At 33.0% G+C, this 18,849-nt stretch overlaps 1 protein-coding gene across 2 annotated transcripts in view; it reads right to left on the bottom strand.

Annotated features, from left to right (window-relative positions):
- The window catches only part of LOC110995789 (agrin), a 111,278-nt gene that overhangs the window by 57,812 nt on the left and 34,617 nt on the right, over window positions 1-18,849 (bottom strand). Inside the window, exon 1 of one of the 2 annotated variants that reach the window (XM_045628135.1) lies at window positions 14,877-15,550. The exons of the other annotated variant lie outside the window; for it this stretch is intronic. Within the exon in view, the coding sequence (XP_045484091.1) occupies window positions 14,877-15,411 (535 nt within the window). The 5' untranslated portion in view covers window positions 15,412-15,550. Of the gene's footprint in view, window positions 1-14,876; window positions 15,551-18,849 lie in introns of those variants that run through there. 2 annotated transcript variants of the gene reach the window in all.

The raw sequence follows: 18,849 nt of genomic DNA, 5'->3' as shown, positions 1-18,849 counted from the left end.
GGAACAAATCTAACTAGAAAGTAGAAGTTGGTAAGAACGCGTAGTGCATTCATTTGTACATCGTCATCGTGTAGTTTATAAGAAACAGCTAGATCATTCTAGAATACTTTATTTTAACATTCCTTTGCTTGTTAGGAATAAAATACACGAGTTACAAAAAAACAAAAAATTATAAAAAAGTGTAATAACAAATTTCAAGAGGTGTTGACGTTTCCTAGCGTTTATTGGTAAGTATAAATAATGTCAGATTAAAAATATATTATAAAGAATCTTTTTAATTTTTAAATTTAGGTACAAAGCAAAAACTAACAATGATGAAACTGAATTTCTTGGCGCTTTAAAAATATTACATTGAGTCTAATATTTTTAACAAAGTGCCAAGAAATTCTATTCGAATAAAATAAATAATAACCCACATAGATTAGCTATTCTCAATTCCCTATGTGCTGGTTCCTACAACCACCGCGTAATTAATTCAATGATCGTCCGCATAATGACTTGCATGTGGCTAACCTCTTGCAACTGCGGCTCAAACTAACGCTAATTTTCACCCAGTAAATGCAGCCAATTCAGTGCTGACGTGTTTTTGTTCGAACAACACCCGTACGTATGGGACGTTTCTCCCATTTATCATTTGCAAAGATTGCATTTTAAAATCGTACCATTTGCTTGTAATGTCCGTAGATACGGAATTAAAATGAAAGCAGCGGTGGTATAAAACGAAATTACTGGTGCACCAGTTGTGCCTTCGTTCAGTATAGCTCACGTACATTTAATGTTTCTTTTTTAATAAACAGTAAGTATGTATGGCCAGCTAAAGACATTATAGTTGGGTGGTATCTCGTCGTAGTTATCACAGTGGTTACATTGCATTTCAACCTAAATAGTATTTACACGTTGAAAGTGTTTAAAACAGCATTTTGATATCTTGAAAAGGAGTATAAACTGTTGGATGGTGTGATTTGATAAGTTTTTAAGCCTAAATAAAAAAAACTCATATGTCGAAAGAATTATTAATTTATTTATAAGGAATACTATAATGTACAGATTTACACTACTCAGAGAACACTACAAAATAAAAATTATGAAAACAAATTTGGTTTTTCTTAATGATTTTTCAGAATTATCTTATATCTTTAAACGAGCAATTCTTGTATATATATATAATTGGAATCTCGGGATCGGCTCCAACGATTTTCATCAAATTTAGTATACGGGGGGTTTCGGGGGCGATAAATCGACCTAGCTAGCAATAAATTATAGAAAATAACAAAAAGGTAGTATTTGAGTAGTCCCAATTTAAACTGAAAAATGAATCTTCCTGATATCTATCGGCGAATAATAATACTATTTTTTTTAAATTGCTTTAACGACACAACAACACTAAAGCTATTCCAGCATATATAATCTATATTGTTCATATTTCATCATATGTAATTCGTACTTATATATAATTTCCAAAAACACAATTTATAAAAAAATAAAAATACCGAGCTAAGCTCGGCCATCCAGGTACTGTTTCTTAATATGAATAAGATGCAAAACAATTTCAAGTAATCATAAAACAACGGATACTGGATACAACAAAATAATGTTATTTTCAGCTTAGTTCGAATCTATTCTTGCAACCTAAGCCGTTCTTGGACGTATAGATTCAGTTGAAGAGCAATTGGCCCATCTTAGAGGCAGATAGTTGAACTTTGGTTAACTACTTGAAAGTTTGGACGTTTTGAGTCTGCATACTGGGATAAGGTAAACTGAGTGGCTTTAATCAAGTAAGTGGTTATTCAAACAGTACTTATACTTCTTAATTGCACAATGGTGAAGATAATTATGTAAGATTAAAGTTTTCCGTAGCTTTTGCAGTCCATAACATGTTGTTTCTATTTTAATCTATTGAAACTTTGTATTAATAACTGAAATAGCCAGTTTCTAAGCACAGTTATTAAAAGCCCTATCTTTGAGTATTGTAAACGCTTATAACATCTTGTAGCACTATTACAACTTCGAAGGCACAGAAAAATAAACTATAACCTCGCAAAAGGAAATTAGTAACTGTAGATGTTGCGTCACAGCGACACCTTGTATAGATTCAATGTGTTTAAAAATTAGGGTACTACCATAGAGAAAAATCAATCTTAAATTACGGTCCATAATAGACAAGATGCGCCGGGAGAATTGCGGGCAATAACACTGGTCTAGTCAAGTAAATTTGGAACTTCAAGGTATTCCCGAAAATAAAAACGAAAATCTTAATTATATGGTCTCGTCTTATCCTTATTGCGGGATTCCTTTATCTCTTAGCTGCCTCAACCTGATCACTTGGTCTATGAACCCAACAGCAACCAGATCTAGGTTCATTAAAGTCAAAATGAAGAATCGAAAAGCCAAGGATAACTTTATCAGTAGGGTTAGAAATATTGGGAATTCGGGATTACCAATCGGGAAACGTCAATATTTATAGGCATTATATTTTATAACGGTTACCCTTCATCGTTATTATTTGTATAGACATAGTCAACATGTATTACTAACAAAATACACACAGAAACACACAAAATAACAATAATCGAAGAACTTCAAAAAAATAAAGGTAACGTTTTTTTTGTTGTACAGAACAAGGTACGTTTAAGTATGTGTGTAATGCATTATGCATGTGAATAAAATACCTGTTTCAAATTTACTAAAAATTTGAAAAAGTTTTATTATTTATTTTTCTGATGGAGACCTAGGGATCTTGATTTAATTATGTTTGTACCAGTAGATCAAGGCCAAAAGCATGCGATTTCTAAATTATAATTATAAATGTCTCAAGGTCAAATAAATAAGAAAACGGCTGTGTAATTATATACACGCGTTAGAAGTCACACTTCTTTGGCGAAACAAAATAAAAATCTTTTTTTCTATTTTATTTCGCCTTCTAGGTTTGTAGAAAAAACTACACTAACAACAGAAAAAAGGTATTTATAACATTAAAAGTTTTATAATAACGTATTAACTAGTAACCTATATAATGTGTTACAAACATACTCAAAGTAATATGTTAAAACAATTATTATACTTATAATCACAGTTAAATTATAATATTATCTTATTTTATAAAACATATATTATTATATTATTTGAGAAAATATATATTTAGCTATATTTGTATACATTTTATTCGGACTGATGCAAAACACGTGTTCGTAGGTTCAAAAAAAACATGCATTAATAAATATGAATAGGGTTGTCAGTTCTCACGCAAACATACGTAAATAAAAAGTAAGGACGACTTTTACTTTGTTGGTAAACTTATTTTGAAAAACTAAAATGTTGACTATAGCTAACTTCAGGGTGTCGGTGTGTGCGCGCATCGTAAATATTTACTCTCATCATATTTTCCTAACGCGCCAAAAGAAGTATAACTTCAAAAACATTCAGCATTTTAAATCAGCCAGCGCTAGTCGTAAAATCAAATCTATTAGAGGCGTTGTTGTTTTAGATTTTTTTTCTAGACAAAGATACGCAATAACTATAAATCATGTATTATTTAGGAAGTGTGATATCTGTGGCGTCCGTCGCGTCGGTCGCGGGTACAATCGGGACAGATGCTGGTGATGAACAATCAGAACACGGACTGGCCAAAATATTTCCGCAATTCCCGACTACCGGGAGAGTGGACATTCGTGTGGAAAAGGGTGAGTTTAGAGTTAGTATTACGCAGTGTTTGGGTTGTTTTAGACGTCGAGTAAGCGGTTATGATAGTAATAATAAGTGCTTGTAATATTGGTTTGAACATGCTTTGTAAGTTTCAAGCTAACTAGCGAACATATAATAAAAACACATTCCATTATTTATTAAGCTAATACAAATATGCGAATAATGACTGCTTATATATGATGCATACTGTACGTATTTTTTTGCCTAAGCACTTGCTTACTACTAGTAAACTCACAATACTGTACTAGCTTACAAATTCCACGTAAATTCTTTATGTAAAACTAGAAGTTAATAAATTACAAAAATATTTAATGCGAAGGTTCTTTCGAACGTGCAAGTTGACATTAAGTGGATCAAACCGCCCATGTAGCCATGTCTGGCGCCACTCGGCACGTGCGTGGGCGCAGAGGCCGCAAACTGTACTGGACACGCTAATTAACTGTGAAATATTTATGCTCTCTATGATATCTGGTAAAATATAGTGCTTTTGTAATCAAGTACTTTTTATGCTGGTTTTTTACTGCCTCAACTGTTACTGTCAGACCAACTAGATTTAATGTCTGTGTATAGATGAACCCAACGACAAGAATTGGTTAAACAGTTTATTTGCGAACAAAAATTGATTATATAAAAAAAATGTATGAAATTAATTTTGTGTGAATAAAATTAACAATCGCTCGAACTTTGAAGGAAAACAGAATGAAACCGGAATGCCTAAGACCCAAAATGTCAACGGCGTGTGTCAGGCACAGGAGGCTGATCACCTACTTACCTATTAGGTGGACAATTGATCATGAAATATATACAGAAATCTGAAACCCAGACTTAAAAAGGCCAAAGTGACACTAATACTTTTTAATACTAAACAAAAACATTACCTCTGCACATCAAGGGTTGAATGGCTACTGGAAACAGACACATGTTTCTGTGTGAAATTTATATTTTCTACAAACTTTGACTTAAATCACTCCATAACTAATACTCACACAAAACATTCTAAAACCAATTATCACAAGTGGCTTGCATACAAATTATTGCCAGTTGTAATTAAGAGCGGCTTAATTTATTTTCGCATTCTAAGTGAACGCTTAAAACATTGCTTGTAATAAACCCGGGATGTTAGTAAGGGCTGTCTTGACTGAAGAGCAATAAGTTACACTAAATGATCTCTAAGCTAAGTTAATCATTATTATTTTACGGTATCATTGTTTATCGTCATAGTATCGTACATTTGATGATCTGTTGTTTATTTAGTATCAAACACTAAAAACAAGTTTGTTCCCAATTTGACTCTCAGCGATTCAAAATTAGAAATGTCAATTAAGCAGACACAGAATTGTTTCAGGCATGTGGTTTGCAAATGGAGCAGTTTAAGAATTCTTAGAGTGACTTTCAATCGCTCCCAATCGTTCCGTCAACAAATTACAAAACGCTTTACAATTGAAAGTGTATATCAGTCATATTGTATAGATTTAAACTACGAATTGTAAGAATTACGTAATAAAGAGACTGAGTTATTTTTAACTTTTATATTGACCCTTCAACCTTCGTCCCAACGGTAATATATATAAAGTATTTTACTGTAATTGACAGTACAAAATGAACTACTCGTAGAAAGAATATCTGGGAAACGGTTGTCAACTTTTGCATATGTTAGATAATTTCCACCATTACACAACTCGGCGTTTTTAAGGGCAGTTTTTGCAGCGCACCACCACTTTGTAGAACCAGATTGAAATATTTCCGAACCAATTCGACTTAGGGTCCTTCAAGAAAAAGCGTACCAATTCTTAAAAGGCCGGCAACGCACTCGCGAGCCCTCTGGCATTGTGTGTCCATGGGCAGCGGTCACTTACCATCAGGTGAACCTTTTTAATATCCTACTAACACTTAGATTTAATTTATTAAGTTGTAATTAGTAACATTGTAATGGAACCTTGTTTTCCGAAATTGAACAATTAAAAAAAAATAGTATTGTAGAACTAGTGTATACATCAAAGGTCTACCATAGTAAAGAAAAGCATAATGATATATTAAAATCGTTCGGGACTCACATTTCGCATGGGAAGTCTAAACCGTTCCCATTGTCTAACCACAATACTCGGAGATCGCATTCGAGGTATATGTTTTTAATTCCTTTGTACTTTAAAGTTAGCGGAATTTATATAATCAAATAAAGCCTAAAAATGACCCTTACCTATGATAAGTTAACTAACTGTAGACAAGTTTTAAACTCAACCCATTGTTAAAGTGTAAAGCACGTAGAGCAATTAGCTATGGATGGAAGTTTCTCAGTCAAGCAGATTAAGTCGTACTCGCTATTACGTTATAACATGTGCATATTTTATAAGCTGCGCTTCTATTTTAACTTTATTATTAGCTTGTTGACTAATGAATAGACAAGACACTGAATAAACCTTTAAAGAAATATTTAGAATTTATTACGTCGCGATCATCTCTTACCGTAAGGACCTTTCTATGTGTTCTATACGGCCATATTCTTAATAAATTAATATTAAATGTTCGCTATAGTTTTAATAAAAAAAAGACAAAATAAGGAGTAGCAACATCAGAAGAAAGACTAAAGTACAGGACTTAACTTTGAAAATAAGAAGACAAAGTGGAAATGGGCAGGCCACACGGTCAGGGGAAAGGATAAGTGGAGTAAAATAATCACACAATGGTACCCAAGAGATGGAAAGAGAGGTAGACCACAACAAAAGGACGACGACATTAGACAAGTCGCAGGAACAACATGGGGTAGAGTGGCCATAGAAAGGCCAGAATGGAGAAGATTGGAGGAGGCCTTTGACACCTGGCAAACGGACACGCAAAAGTGGAAGAAAAGTACAATCTACAAAAAACAAAAAAATAATAAAAAAATATATATAAATAAATAAATAATAATAATAATGTTATGTCCGAAAAAAGGCTATTATATATATTATTTTATGTATATTTTTAATATTCATAATAAACGCTCCGCTTAACTAAAGAGAACGTCATTTCTAATCTGATTTAATTGTTTAAATCATAAACTTAACTCACGCTTTTATTACATGCTATTTAAACATGTCAGCTCCCTTAGCAGCTAGCGATTGGAATGACATAAAGGTCACATTGTCACTCGACCATAGCCTTACCGCATTACCTTATCTATCATTACCGCAATCTGCACATGACTTAGTCCATTATACATTTACGGCCCCAGTAAGGGTCCGATAATATTCTCTGATTCCGCCTAACACTATTACTTAAAGTGTACCACACATAAAGCCGGGTTCGGGATATAAACATGCCGGTAATTGTGTAATCCTTTCAAAATCGTCCATATATAATATTTCATGTATTAGAAATACCCTTTATTAAGCAACCGTAAAACGTAGGCTTTCGGATATTTATTATGAAGTAAAAATAAACGTATATAGCTTTTTTCATCATGAGGGTTGCCACAAATGCGTGGCATCGTAAAAATAAATTAAAGAAAATGCAGCTGTAACAAAAAGAATCTTAAACGTATCTTATTTACGATCTTGGAACAAAGTTAAAATGTGTAAGTCGAGGTCATGTTCAAGTCTGAACTATTACAAGTTCCACAAAGAGCTGCTGCAAATCTTTAAAGTTTCCAGTCGATACTCGGCACTTTAAAATTTATTATTTCATACTGTTATATACACATTCAACTTATATTTATAAAAGATGTCTTAAGCTGGGCTTATATATATTTAGTTTAATCTACATTAGGGTACGATTTACATCATATATAGTTTTTAAATATAGAATTCACTGATCTTCATTATTGATAATACTTTTTTTTAACAAAAGTAATAATTTTAATTAGTTGCTAAAAATCTGAAACAACAGCAAACACCATAACTAATTACTACAAGGAAGTTTCCAGTCGATACTCGGCACTTTAAAATTTATTATATCATACTGTTATATACACACTCAACTAATATTTATAAAAGATGTCTTAAGCTGGGCTTATATATATTTAGTTTAATCTACATTAGGGTACGATTTACATCATATATAGTTTTTAAATATAGAATTCACTGATCTTGATTATTGATAATACTTTTTTTAACAAAAGTAATAATGTTAATTAGTTGCTAAAAAATCTTAAACAACAGCAAACACCATACCTAATTACTAAAAGGAGCAAGTTCTAATTAACGACATTTTAAACCTGGCTCATACTTGGATTTTTCATTCATTAAAAATTGCTACGCACACGTAAAGGGGTTTTGTTAGTACGGCACGTAGTGAGGTAAAAACGACTTGGTACAGTCAATAGGGTTTTATGAAGGAAAGGGTTACCAAGTTCTCTTTTCACCTTAGTCAACAAGGTAGCACATACCTATAGCTGTACGCAATACTATTGTCAACATTGCGCCGACACACGCAAACATAACTTGGCGAAAGTCAGCCCCTAGCTTCAACTCGTATTATTTACTGAGTCTTTGACTAAACAAACCACTTTTGCTGGGGACGACTACACTTGTCTGTTTCACAAAAGCTTATATGATTAGCGTTTTACTTTAACTACTAAATGCTTTTGTCAGCTAACGTTCAAAGTGATAATATCCCGAAAAACTCATTTAAAATTAAAAACTTTTTATGATTTATCGAAATAAATATTTTTTAAGTTATTTTTAGAAGAATATTACTTTAAAAGAGTATTTCTTGATAATTAGTTTTTAATCACTAAACAGACTTCAACAATTTTAATCTCGTTAATAAATATAGGTTAGCCTCTCTTAAAAAGGCTTCTACAATGTATTGCATAACATAACAATGATGAGCAAAATAAATGACTTAACATCATTATTGGTACAATAATCTCAGCCCCCGCGGTATTGTTATGTTAATATTTTACTTAGTGGGTGTCGGAAATTAATTGTTGAACGACCAATTTGTGATTGGACGAATTTTTATAACCACGTTGGTGTCAAATTCTTAGTGACATATCAAAAAGGGCGTATATGATAATAACTAATAATACGATTCATACATTATGAAATATCAATCGAGATATCTTCTATACAAAAAACTGAATCACTAAAATGGTCCATATATGTCTTTTTATATTCATTTCCGGCAATAGTTTTTCTGTCAAGGGTATCGCTACCTGCGTTGAATGATATTTGATATTGAAAAAAAAACAATAAAAACCTCATTCAAACACAAGAAGACTCGTAGATAAGATCATTTATAAAATCTATCATACGTACCGTACCGTAATTTGCGAAAGTCAATGATTAGAAGATTTTTTTTTTTAATTATTTCATGTAATTTTTATCTTTCCTTCCTGTTCATAATTTTAATTTTAGAACGCTGCCAGTATCTTCGAAACCTTGCCTAAAGGGACTCCTTTTAATTATATTTTTTAAATATTAAATTTGAAGGTTAGTTATTAGGTATATTTTATATATTGTTATTTGTTAGTATAGTACGTATATTAACAAAAATTCTTTGCTAGTAAAAAACGTTATTACTTAATTTTACCTATCTGATTTTAATAGTTATCTATTTTTATGTTTAACGATTATAAATTTAGTTGAGGTCAACGCTTAGTCCGCGAGATTTAGTAGTTAGATCAAATTCAATTATTTACTTAATTATTACGTTTTATTATATAACAAGTAATCGTAAAGTACAAATATATTTTTATAAATAAAAAGTATAACCCCACATAAATCAGTTATCAAAATGTAACTTTACCTTGCCCGATGTAGGAACTCTGACTTTGGTCCCGGTAGAATGCGATAGCGAACCCGGAGCCTCTGTAACGCGGCTTTGTAGGTATTTGTCGAGGTGTTTTTAGTGGGTATTGTTCACCCAGTCTCTGAATAGCAGAGATTTTGGTGTGGGTCGAGTCCCACATACCCCTGCAACTTTCTAGGGCAGGGGATGCGGAAATGCATTTCCACCTCGAATAAAAAAAAAAAAAAAAGGAACTCTGGTCTCTGACAAATAAAAACATATTTCATTATATAAATTTAGGCATTCATTTGCCAATGCCAATTACTTAAACCAAAAAGGTAAGTGAACTTTATTTGTTCTGCTTTTTTGACAGACTTCAATTTACAATAAAATAAATGAGTACACACAGATTGCATGAGGCTTTAACCGGAAATCACTCAGTTTATAGACAATAACGAGTGCTTGTCAAAGCCTCGGGCCATGTCGTGGTGTTCAATTTCATTCGTTTTGCGGCACCAACGCTTCACTTAATACTTTACGACGAAAAGCACCCCGCGCCGTAACAGACTTTTACGATCCGTACATCCCCTTCTTTCTAACATATTTTCCTCTTTAAATTACCGGTACATATAGCCATATTGCATCATTAAAATATGAATATGTATTTTTCTTATAGAACAGGGGCAAACGGGCAGGAGGCTCACCTGCAACATATTATATTATATATTATATTATATATATATATAATATGTTTTAAAATAATCTGTATTGCCAAAACATTGATATGTTAAATAATCAAACAAGATTTTTATTGATAAAATTAAAATATATAAACCCTTTACCTTTTTAAATAATTCCTTTAAACAAAAGAAAATAAAAAGACAGTTAAATTTACAAGGAAAGATATTTTATGAAAGATTTGATAACATTATGAGGCATCTTTATCATCACAAAAAGGCTTTTGGTTAGCCATTCTTTCATTCTTTACAAAAAATTAAGCTTCTTATAGTTTTATATTAATCCTCTTTTGTCTCGAGGCCTTCAAATAATAAATGCTGAATCATAAAAAAAGATTTTAATGTATAATAATGTATTCCAATTTCTTTGGCCTTCTTAAAGGGTAGACAGTACTTGGATAATTTAAATATTAGTTTAAGTACTATATGCTATTAGGTAGACCTAATATTCTAAGACCTTATGTAAGCTAAAGATAATTTTCACTACTTAAAAGGAAGGGTTTTGTTTAAAAAGCTAAAAGATATTAAAAATTATTTTAAATTAAGTAAGTAAAGTAATTCATTGTATGAATAAAATATTAATAAAACCAAATAATATTCAAATATACATATTTATGTTTAAAACATATCAAATAGCTTTTTAATTTTTTTAAAAACAGGTGTAAGTTAAAATCTTAAGATATGATATTGGCACAGTTGAACTGTCATTTTCATACAAAGCTCTATCCACATCCGACCTGCCATGGATAGCTTGTATCGACAGATGGCTATTACAATCCGTCGATTGGTTATTGTCAAACTTTTATTAATATTTGGTATAAGAGGTCTATCTCAGATGGTCAAAAACGGATTAAGATAAGTTATTGGGTTTGGGCGTTAGTTGCACTAAAAGACGATCATATTTAACTATTGTGTAAATGATTGTACGCTAGTTTTAAAAACGCAATAAAAGTATGCTTTGTGGCACTATCTAAATAAGTCACAAGTTTATCAACTTAATTAATTGAAAAATACACTCAGTACAAATAACTTTGATTAACCGTTGTTAATGTTTGCAGTAACTGTTAGGCGGGGGTTTCCATTTATAGGCCAATAAAAGTTGTTAAGAAACATTACAATTCTATGCATCAAAGACCAAATTAACTAGAACAATAGAAATTATGAAAGTACATCATAATTCATGAACTTAATTGAATTTTATTTCCCAACCATGAAATTACCTTCAACGAATAATTCGAATCAATTTTCGTTAATTTATGTAGAACAATAGACAAAAGAATCACAAGGTTACCATACCAATTAGAAGTGTAATCTGCCTAAACTTTGTTGAGTACACGAACGTGTGACAAAACTGGTTTATTGACATAGTTAACGTTAGTTATGGTAGAACTTTAGGAAAATACACTTAGTTACCTGAAAGGGGTTTCATAATACTAAATTATAGTCGTAATCCCAGGTCTTAAGAATCTTCGTCAAACATTACCTTGAATATTTCATCTAAGATATTTCTTTGTCATTCTTCTTTCACGTTATGTTTTTGGTGCGAATAACAACCCATAGAAAATCCGACAGCTTACTGATAAGGATACGGCTAAAATTGTGTACCATAGCTACGTTCACAGCGTTATGTCGTACGGTATTCCACTGTGGGATGCTGCTGGAGAGGTTCAATCCATATTGCAGAAGCGGGCTGTTCGGGGTATTTGTTGTGTTTCCCCGAGGGAGTCGGTACGGAATAGATTTAAGGAACTAAATATTATGACATTATCCGGTCAATATATTCTTGAAGCCTTGTTGTATGTACAAAAAAACTTAAAAGATTTTGAAACAAATGGTGACTTTCACCAGTATAATACGCGACCAACTAGGCTCCAGAAGATAAACCACTCCTTATATGGAAATTGTATTCGTTTTTATAACAAACTCCCAAGCGAAATTAGAGAACTGTCACTAAATAAATTCAAAGGCCTTGTTAAAAGTAAATTAATTAATAAAGCCTTTTATAAATGTGACGAATACCTAAATGATCCTAATCCTTGGGATTGATTTGCTCCAGTTCAAACAATTTGTATTAAAAACTTGGCGATTGAAAAGAGTGGCGGAAAGTTTCTTGCCAGTTCTTCTTACCCGCTCTACGCCCTTGACTTGCGAACTGGTGGTAAATGTAAATTTACGATTTATTTAATTTGTTTTTCTTGACGTTAATAAGTGTACATGTTTACCTAAATAAATAAAGATATTATGACTATGACTATGACTATTATAACTAGAGGGGTTACAATACCTATACTCAATATATAAGCCTAGCCTTCTTCATCTTAAAATCTATCATTAAGTTGTTTTAAATAAAATGTAGGTGCACTTATTACTAGATGGCGAAGGCCTGCGGTCGTCGCATTTTTCCGCCCACGCCTGAACTTATATCCCGTGTTCTCACATAGAAATTTACACATGCTTGCGAGTATCGGCGGCTCGTAATAACACACTCGTCGCATTTTATCTGCCGGCGGCGGCAGCTTGCCCTAAGTCGAAATGTATCTCGCACGAACGTTTGACAACGCCCATGGGACGTGGGCGAGTAGCCGCGACCGTCGCATTTTTATAACCTTTTTATTCCATTGTCACTCGGAGGCGACGCATTCGAGGGAAAAATAAATTTTTAACTCTTATCTAAATGTCAAATCGTTTGGTTTCGATCGAATCAGTTTCCAAATAGTTTTAATAAATCTCCTTTTACGGCGCATAGAGCGGGCGGCTGGCGATATCTAGAGACGCATTACAGATTCATGCTGCGAGTTATCGTGTTTTATTCTGTTGTGAGCGGTGCGTGCGTTTGCCGCAACAATAGCTTTAATTGAAAGAGTGTCAATAAATTTGTCGCAGGTTGTCCTAGTGCGACGCTGGTGGTCCGATAAAGTTGATAGTGCGCTGCGATGCATCTCTAAGGATTTGTACCCTTGTTCGAAAATAGGACCGTTTGTTTTTATCTGCCACAATCCATGTCTTCATTATAATAAATCTCTTACGGAGGCTTTCTATCAAATAATCGATTTGTCATGTAATGTTACTTTTTATTTACTGTCCTTATTTAATTTACAGGCGTTTCAAGATTTGTCGATACATAATTTAGTGAAATATTATATAGCCCTGATTTAAATTTTAAAACGCAGTAGCGCGTATTATCTGTTTGTCCGCTTCATTTATTCCGGAACTAATGACTCGCGGTAAAGTCTTTGAAGTGATCGATCCTATTATTATTTAATAGCAGATTTTAGGTACCTATTGTAAAATCATATAACTTTTGAGTTGTGTTCTCACGGGGTCTCCGCCCACGTATCTATTCCACGAATACATTTCATTTTGGTGCCTTTGCATCTATAATAATTCGGGTATTTACACGAAGTAGAATCGTGAAGTTATTATTTAAAATTGTGTTAGGAAAAACTTTCGGTAACAAAATAAGTTAGTGGATGGTGATTTAAATAGCATTAGACTGTACCCAACTTGAAATCGGTTATTCTCGTATTCGTGACATTTCTTTATAATATTTATAAATAACAAATTAATAAAACTTATGACTTACATATTGACTATGATTTGCAGTTTGTTAAAATACGTAATGTCGCTTATCTCGGATACGATTACATCATCTATACGACTTGTTGCAGCTTATAATGATGGGTAAATTTCAAGGCAAGAGACGGGCCTGTAGAAAGAAGAAGCCGCGGTTGCGGAACGCGCAGGAGTAGACATCACCGAAGAAGAACTGTTTAGACGAGCGCAAGATATCTGGCAATTCAAGTTATTACATGGCTGTTATAACAAAATTGCCAGATTAGTAATCAGAAGATGTCTAGTCCCGACAGTAGGGATATGCTTGAGTAGTGGGTATTTATTTGTTGACTTTACTAAAACCAAAAACAGACAGATCCTAATTATGATGTAGATACAGAATGCGATAATAAAAACACACTTAACGCGACAATGCGTATACAATTGTCACATCTATAAAAGGATTCTTGCTTAATGCTTTTAAATCCAGTCAACATTTGGTCTCAACAATTCACACCCGATAATCATCTTTGTGATAGCACCGACGGTGTTTTACCGTGAAATCTGTGAATTAAACAAAGCTTGGTTCAGATGCATTTACCATGTTAGAATGAAAATTTAATTATACTGTTTGTACGCGACTCAATCTTGACGTTAACGAAGATAACAAACAAATTCAACGTTTATTGACAGACCAAAGTTAGAGATAATTACTATTGGTGTAACGTGAACTAACAACCTATTCTGTTGGCTTAAAATCGTTTAAGAATATTTTAATTATCGGTTTTGTTATTGTTTCTAAGGTAATCGGTTTTTTGGTTTTTGTTTCTTTTTTTTTTTAAAAAGCAAAAAAACAAAAATATCCTTTATTTATATTTTGAAAAAAGTTTGGTTAATAGTAGCGAAGATCCTCGATGCGGCTTCTGTATGTAAGAGACAAATCTCTTACAAAAAGAAGAATTTGAAGGCGGACGTCACTCCGTCAAAGGTCGTGCTGGTATTAAATATAGTACAACACTTAATAATTTCTTATTTTATCACTCCAATTTAGATTATTAGATTAAGACCAATATTATTAGTCATATTTGATAAAAAGTTGGTCAGATGTAAAGATTTATATCACACTAATATAACTTATATTAAATGTACCACTTATCTATTAAAATGTGTATTTACCTTGAACAGCAGACCTTACTCTCCGTACCCTATCAAGTGTCAAAGGTACAGGATCAACTAAAAGCCTTAGCGGTGAAGACGCTCTATCCCCGAACAATATCGCCGCCCAACCATGAGACACACACAACCCCCTCATTGTGCCACCCCCTTCAGCAAACACGTACGATCTACTCGAATTGTCCGTCCTCGTTTCAAAATTTAACAAATCACTAAGTACACTTATGTCACCTTTTAAAACCCGTCGTATGAGCACTTTGAAAACACTTTTTTTCGATCGTTCGATCCCATAATTCCTTGTTTGCACTCGTGAAATTTTACCCGTAAATATAAATCGAGATGAATACACAATCCGCTTTACAGAATCAACGTTGTCCAAAACTGAACCGTTGTCACATGTAGATGAAATGCTATTTTCAAATTTTATGACTGTATTTCTCTTTTTCACTTTTCCTTTTATTAGAAATTGGGACTGTGAAGGGAGGATTATTAAAAATGCAATAATAATTGAGGGTACAAATCTATAGAATTGTGTCATATTGAATTCGTAATGTTAAGATATAGGTGAAGTTTTAAGGACATTATTCGGTTTACTTTTTATATTATGAAGGCAGATCCTATAATGATCGTAGTCGTGTACGCGCTAATGATGTGTAAGTGTGCGGCGCGCGCGCAGTCTGCCGTTTCGATCGTAACTGAAGGCTTTATCTGTGGCGTTGCAACTCGAAGCCTGTTTTTGTTATGTTAATTGCTTAAGCTCCTCTTCAGATTATGTGTTCGTATATTAAGGGTAACTATGTGTAGCGTATAAAAATAAGTTTATATTAATTATTGTGCCATTCTATAATTTGATATAAAATTAATATAAGCAAAGGTTCATTTATGTTATCACAATCATTTAAATGATAATTTTGACGTCAACTCTAACACGAATAAACTTATGACACTTAGGGCCTGTTTCACAATGTATGGATAAAGTGCCAAATAGCTATGCAACACATAAATTATTCGAAAGATAGAAGTTCCAAATAAGATACTTCGAATTTCATGACGTATAGCGCTATCTGACAGTCGCAAGTCGCAGTGAAACGCAAAAATACTATTTATCATACCAATAAGTAACAAATAGCTTATTTGGAACTTATCCGGACATTGTGAAACAGGCCCTTAATATATAAACGGCGCAATTAAAAAAATACTCTCAGCGTGAATCCCTCAATTACATTACAAAGCATTGCAAAAGTGCAAACAAAATAAATCTAAAAGTTTTTAAAAGCGTAGACTAAACAGCAAGAGACGAAGCCTGATTCACTAAATTACACATTGGAACCTCATCGTATTTTACTGACGACAAGCCTATTAAACTTTTGTAAACACTGAAACAATAAGTGCCTACATGTTCCCATTTTTACTCGACCAGCATAATAAATAATTCAGCTTTATTTTAAGCTTGTTTTGTTAAGCCACAGAATTGAACTTTAAACGCTTTTTTATTAAAGGATAAATCTACATGAAATTATGAATTATAAATTGAGGAAAAAACGGATGTATTAGTGTTGCAGAATTCGCAAGTCTAATATTAAGTTTCCAACAAAAAACGTATGTGAATTTATCTTAAGCGTTAGAAGTTATACTTCTTTGGCGTAACAATATGAAAAATCCTTTCAAAATGTTTATTCTACGATTGTAGAAAAACGACAGTAACAATAATAATAATAATAATAATAATAGCCTTTATTTCCAAAAAACTTTAAAATTAGGGGACAATAAAACGTCATTCACTTAAGTTTTGGTTTGTCCACCGTTGGACATAGGCCTCCTCCTTCCGGTTCCACTCGCGTCTGTCGCGGGCCAGGCGCGGCCAGGTAACCCCGGCGACTGCGATGATGTCATCTGCCCAGCGTCGGCGTGGGCGCCCCTGCGGCCGGCTCGTGCCGCGCGGGTACCAGTGCAGCACTCTCTCGCTCCATCTGTTGTCACTTGTTCTTGCTGTGTGCCCTGCCCAACGCCATTTCAGGCGGCACACCATTTTTGCCGCGTCTATTATTTTTGTTCTTTGTCGTATCGCTGTACTCTTTACCCTGTTTCTGAGACTTAAGCCTAACATGCTCCTTTCGGCTGATCGTTGAAATATTTGAATTTTCTTTATTAATTCAACTGTGATAGGCCATGATTGGCAGCCGTACAACAGTGTAGGTGTCACAACTGAGTCCATCACTTTTTTCTTCAGTGATAGACTCATTTGAGACTTAAAAATATGCTTGTGTGACCAATATGAAATCCAGGTTTTTTTAATTCTTCTCTCTACCTCCTCTATATAATGGCTTTTAAACGAAATATTTTGGCCAAGGTAGACATACTGGTCGACGTATTCTATATTTCTATTGTTGACGGTTACACTATATTTTATGCCATTTGTCATTATACATGTTTTTTCAGGGTTCATTTCCAGCCCACACTCTTTACTTATGTCTTCTAGGGTACGCAGCGTGTATTGTAAGTCTTCATGCCTTTCAGTTATTAGAACAATATCATCTGCGAACCGAAGATGGCTTAAATTTTCGCCATTGATATTTACTCCTAAGCCTGACCAATCCAGCTTTCTGAAGATAAATTCCAGAAGTGCGATGAATAAGTTTGGCGACACGGGATCGCCCTGCCGAACACCCCTTTTCAGTGGAAACATGTTACCTTTCTTCTCCAACTTCACTGTGGCTTTACTTCTTTGGTATATCTTTTCTAATAAGTTAACATATTTATTTTGTATTCCTTGTTCTCGTAAAGCTAACCAGAGTTTGTTATGTAAGATTGTGTCAAAGGCTTTGGAGTAGTCCACATAGGCTATATATTATACTGTCTTTTTGTACTCCATGTATTTTTCAATGACTTGTCTAAGTGTGAATATATGATCTAGAGTTGAATATTTACTTCTAAAACCAGCTTGCTCTCTTGGTTGTTGGAACTCTAGCTCCATCTTCATTCTGGTAAGGATGATATTTGTAAAAAGTTTGTAAGTGGATTGCAATAAGCTTATAGGTCGGTAGTTATTGATGTTCATTGGGTCTCCCTTTTTATATAGTAATGTTATTACAGATGTTTCCCACTGTTTAGGTATTTTTTCTTGTTTTAAAATTTCATTGAGTAGTTCCGTGAGAGGTGATGTTAGAGGTTCTACTATTGCTTTAAGTATATCATTAGTTATGTTATCATCTCCAGGGCTTTTTGCAGATTTAAGTTTCATAATGGCATGCCTGATTTCACTTTCCAGTAGCAAAGGGGTCTCTTCATTTTTGTAACTTTCTAATATACCATTATTACTAATATCTAGTGGTTGATTTTGCAAACTGTACAGTTCTTTGTAGAAATTAGTGGCTATATTTAGTATATTATCTCTGTTTGTTATTGTTGCGTTTGTACGACTTTTTAGTGTTTGTACCCATTGTTTCGTATTATTTATGCGTTTGTTTCCTCGTTTAACTGATAGATTTTTATCTATTTCTTCTTCTAATATTTTGAGTTGATAATATTCTTTATTTCTTTTTATATTTTTTCTAATTTTTCCATACAGATGCTTAAGACGCTTCTTTTCACTTTCTGATTTGGTAGGTTTATTTTTTAGTTCAGTTCTTTCACTTATCATATCTCTTATTTTTTTTCAGTTATAATATAGTTATTTCTCTTTATCCCTGGTATTGTTGGTAACTTTTCGACACTGGTTTTAATTCAGTAACAATAGAAAAAAATATTTAATACATTAGAAGTTTTATAAACGCATTATCTAGTTAAATAAATTTAAATATCACAAAATAAACTAAAATCCTATGAGCGCGCGCAACGTATAAATGTAACGCACCAAAAAAAGTATACAACCAATAAAAAAAACACTGTTATTTAAATGATTAAAAAATAAAAATAACAAAATACGATTAGAAAGCCAAACACTACTTTTGTCTAATAAATAGAACAAGGTTTAAAT

Source organism: Pieris rapae, chromosome 1 (assembly GCF_905147795.1).
Source record: "Pieris rapae chromosome 1, ilPieRapa1.1, whole genome shotgun sequence".
NCBI classification, from domain to species: Eukaryota; Metazoa; Arthropoda; class Insecta; order Lepidoptera; family Pieridae; genus Pieris; species Pieris rapae.
The sequence above is the reverse complement of the archived record's forward strand: the minus strand, read 5'-3'. Positions and strand labels throughout refer to the sequence as shown.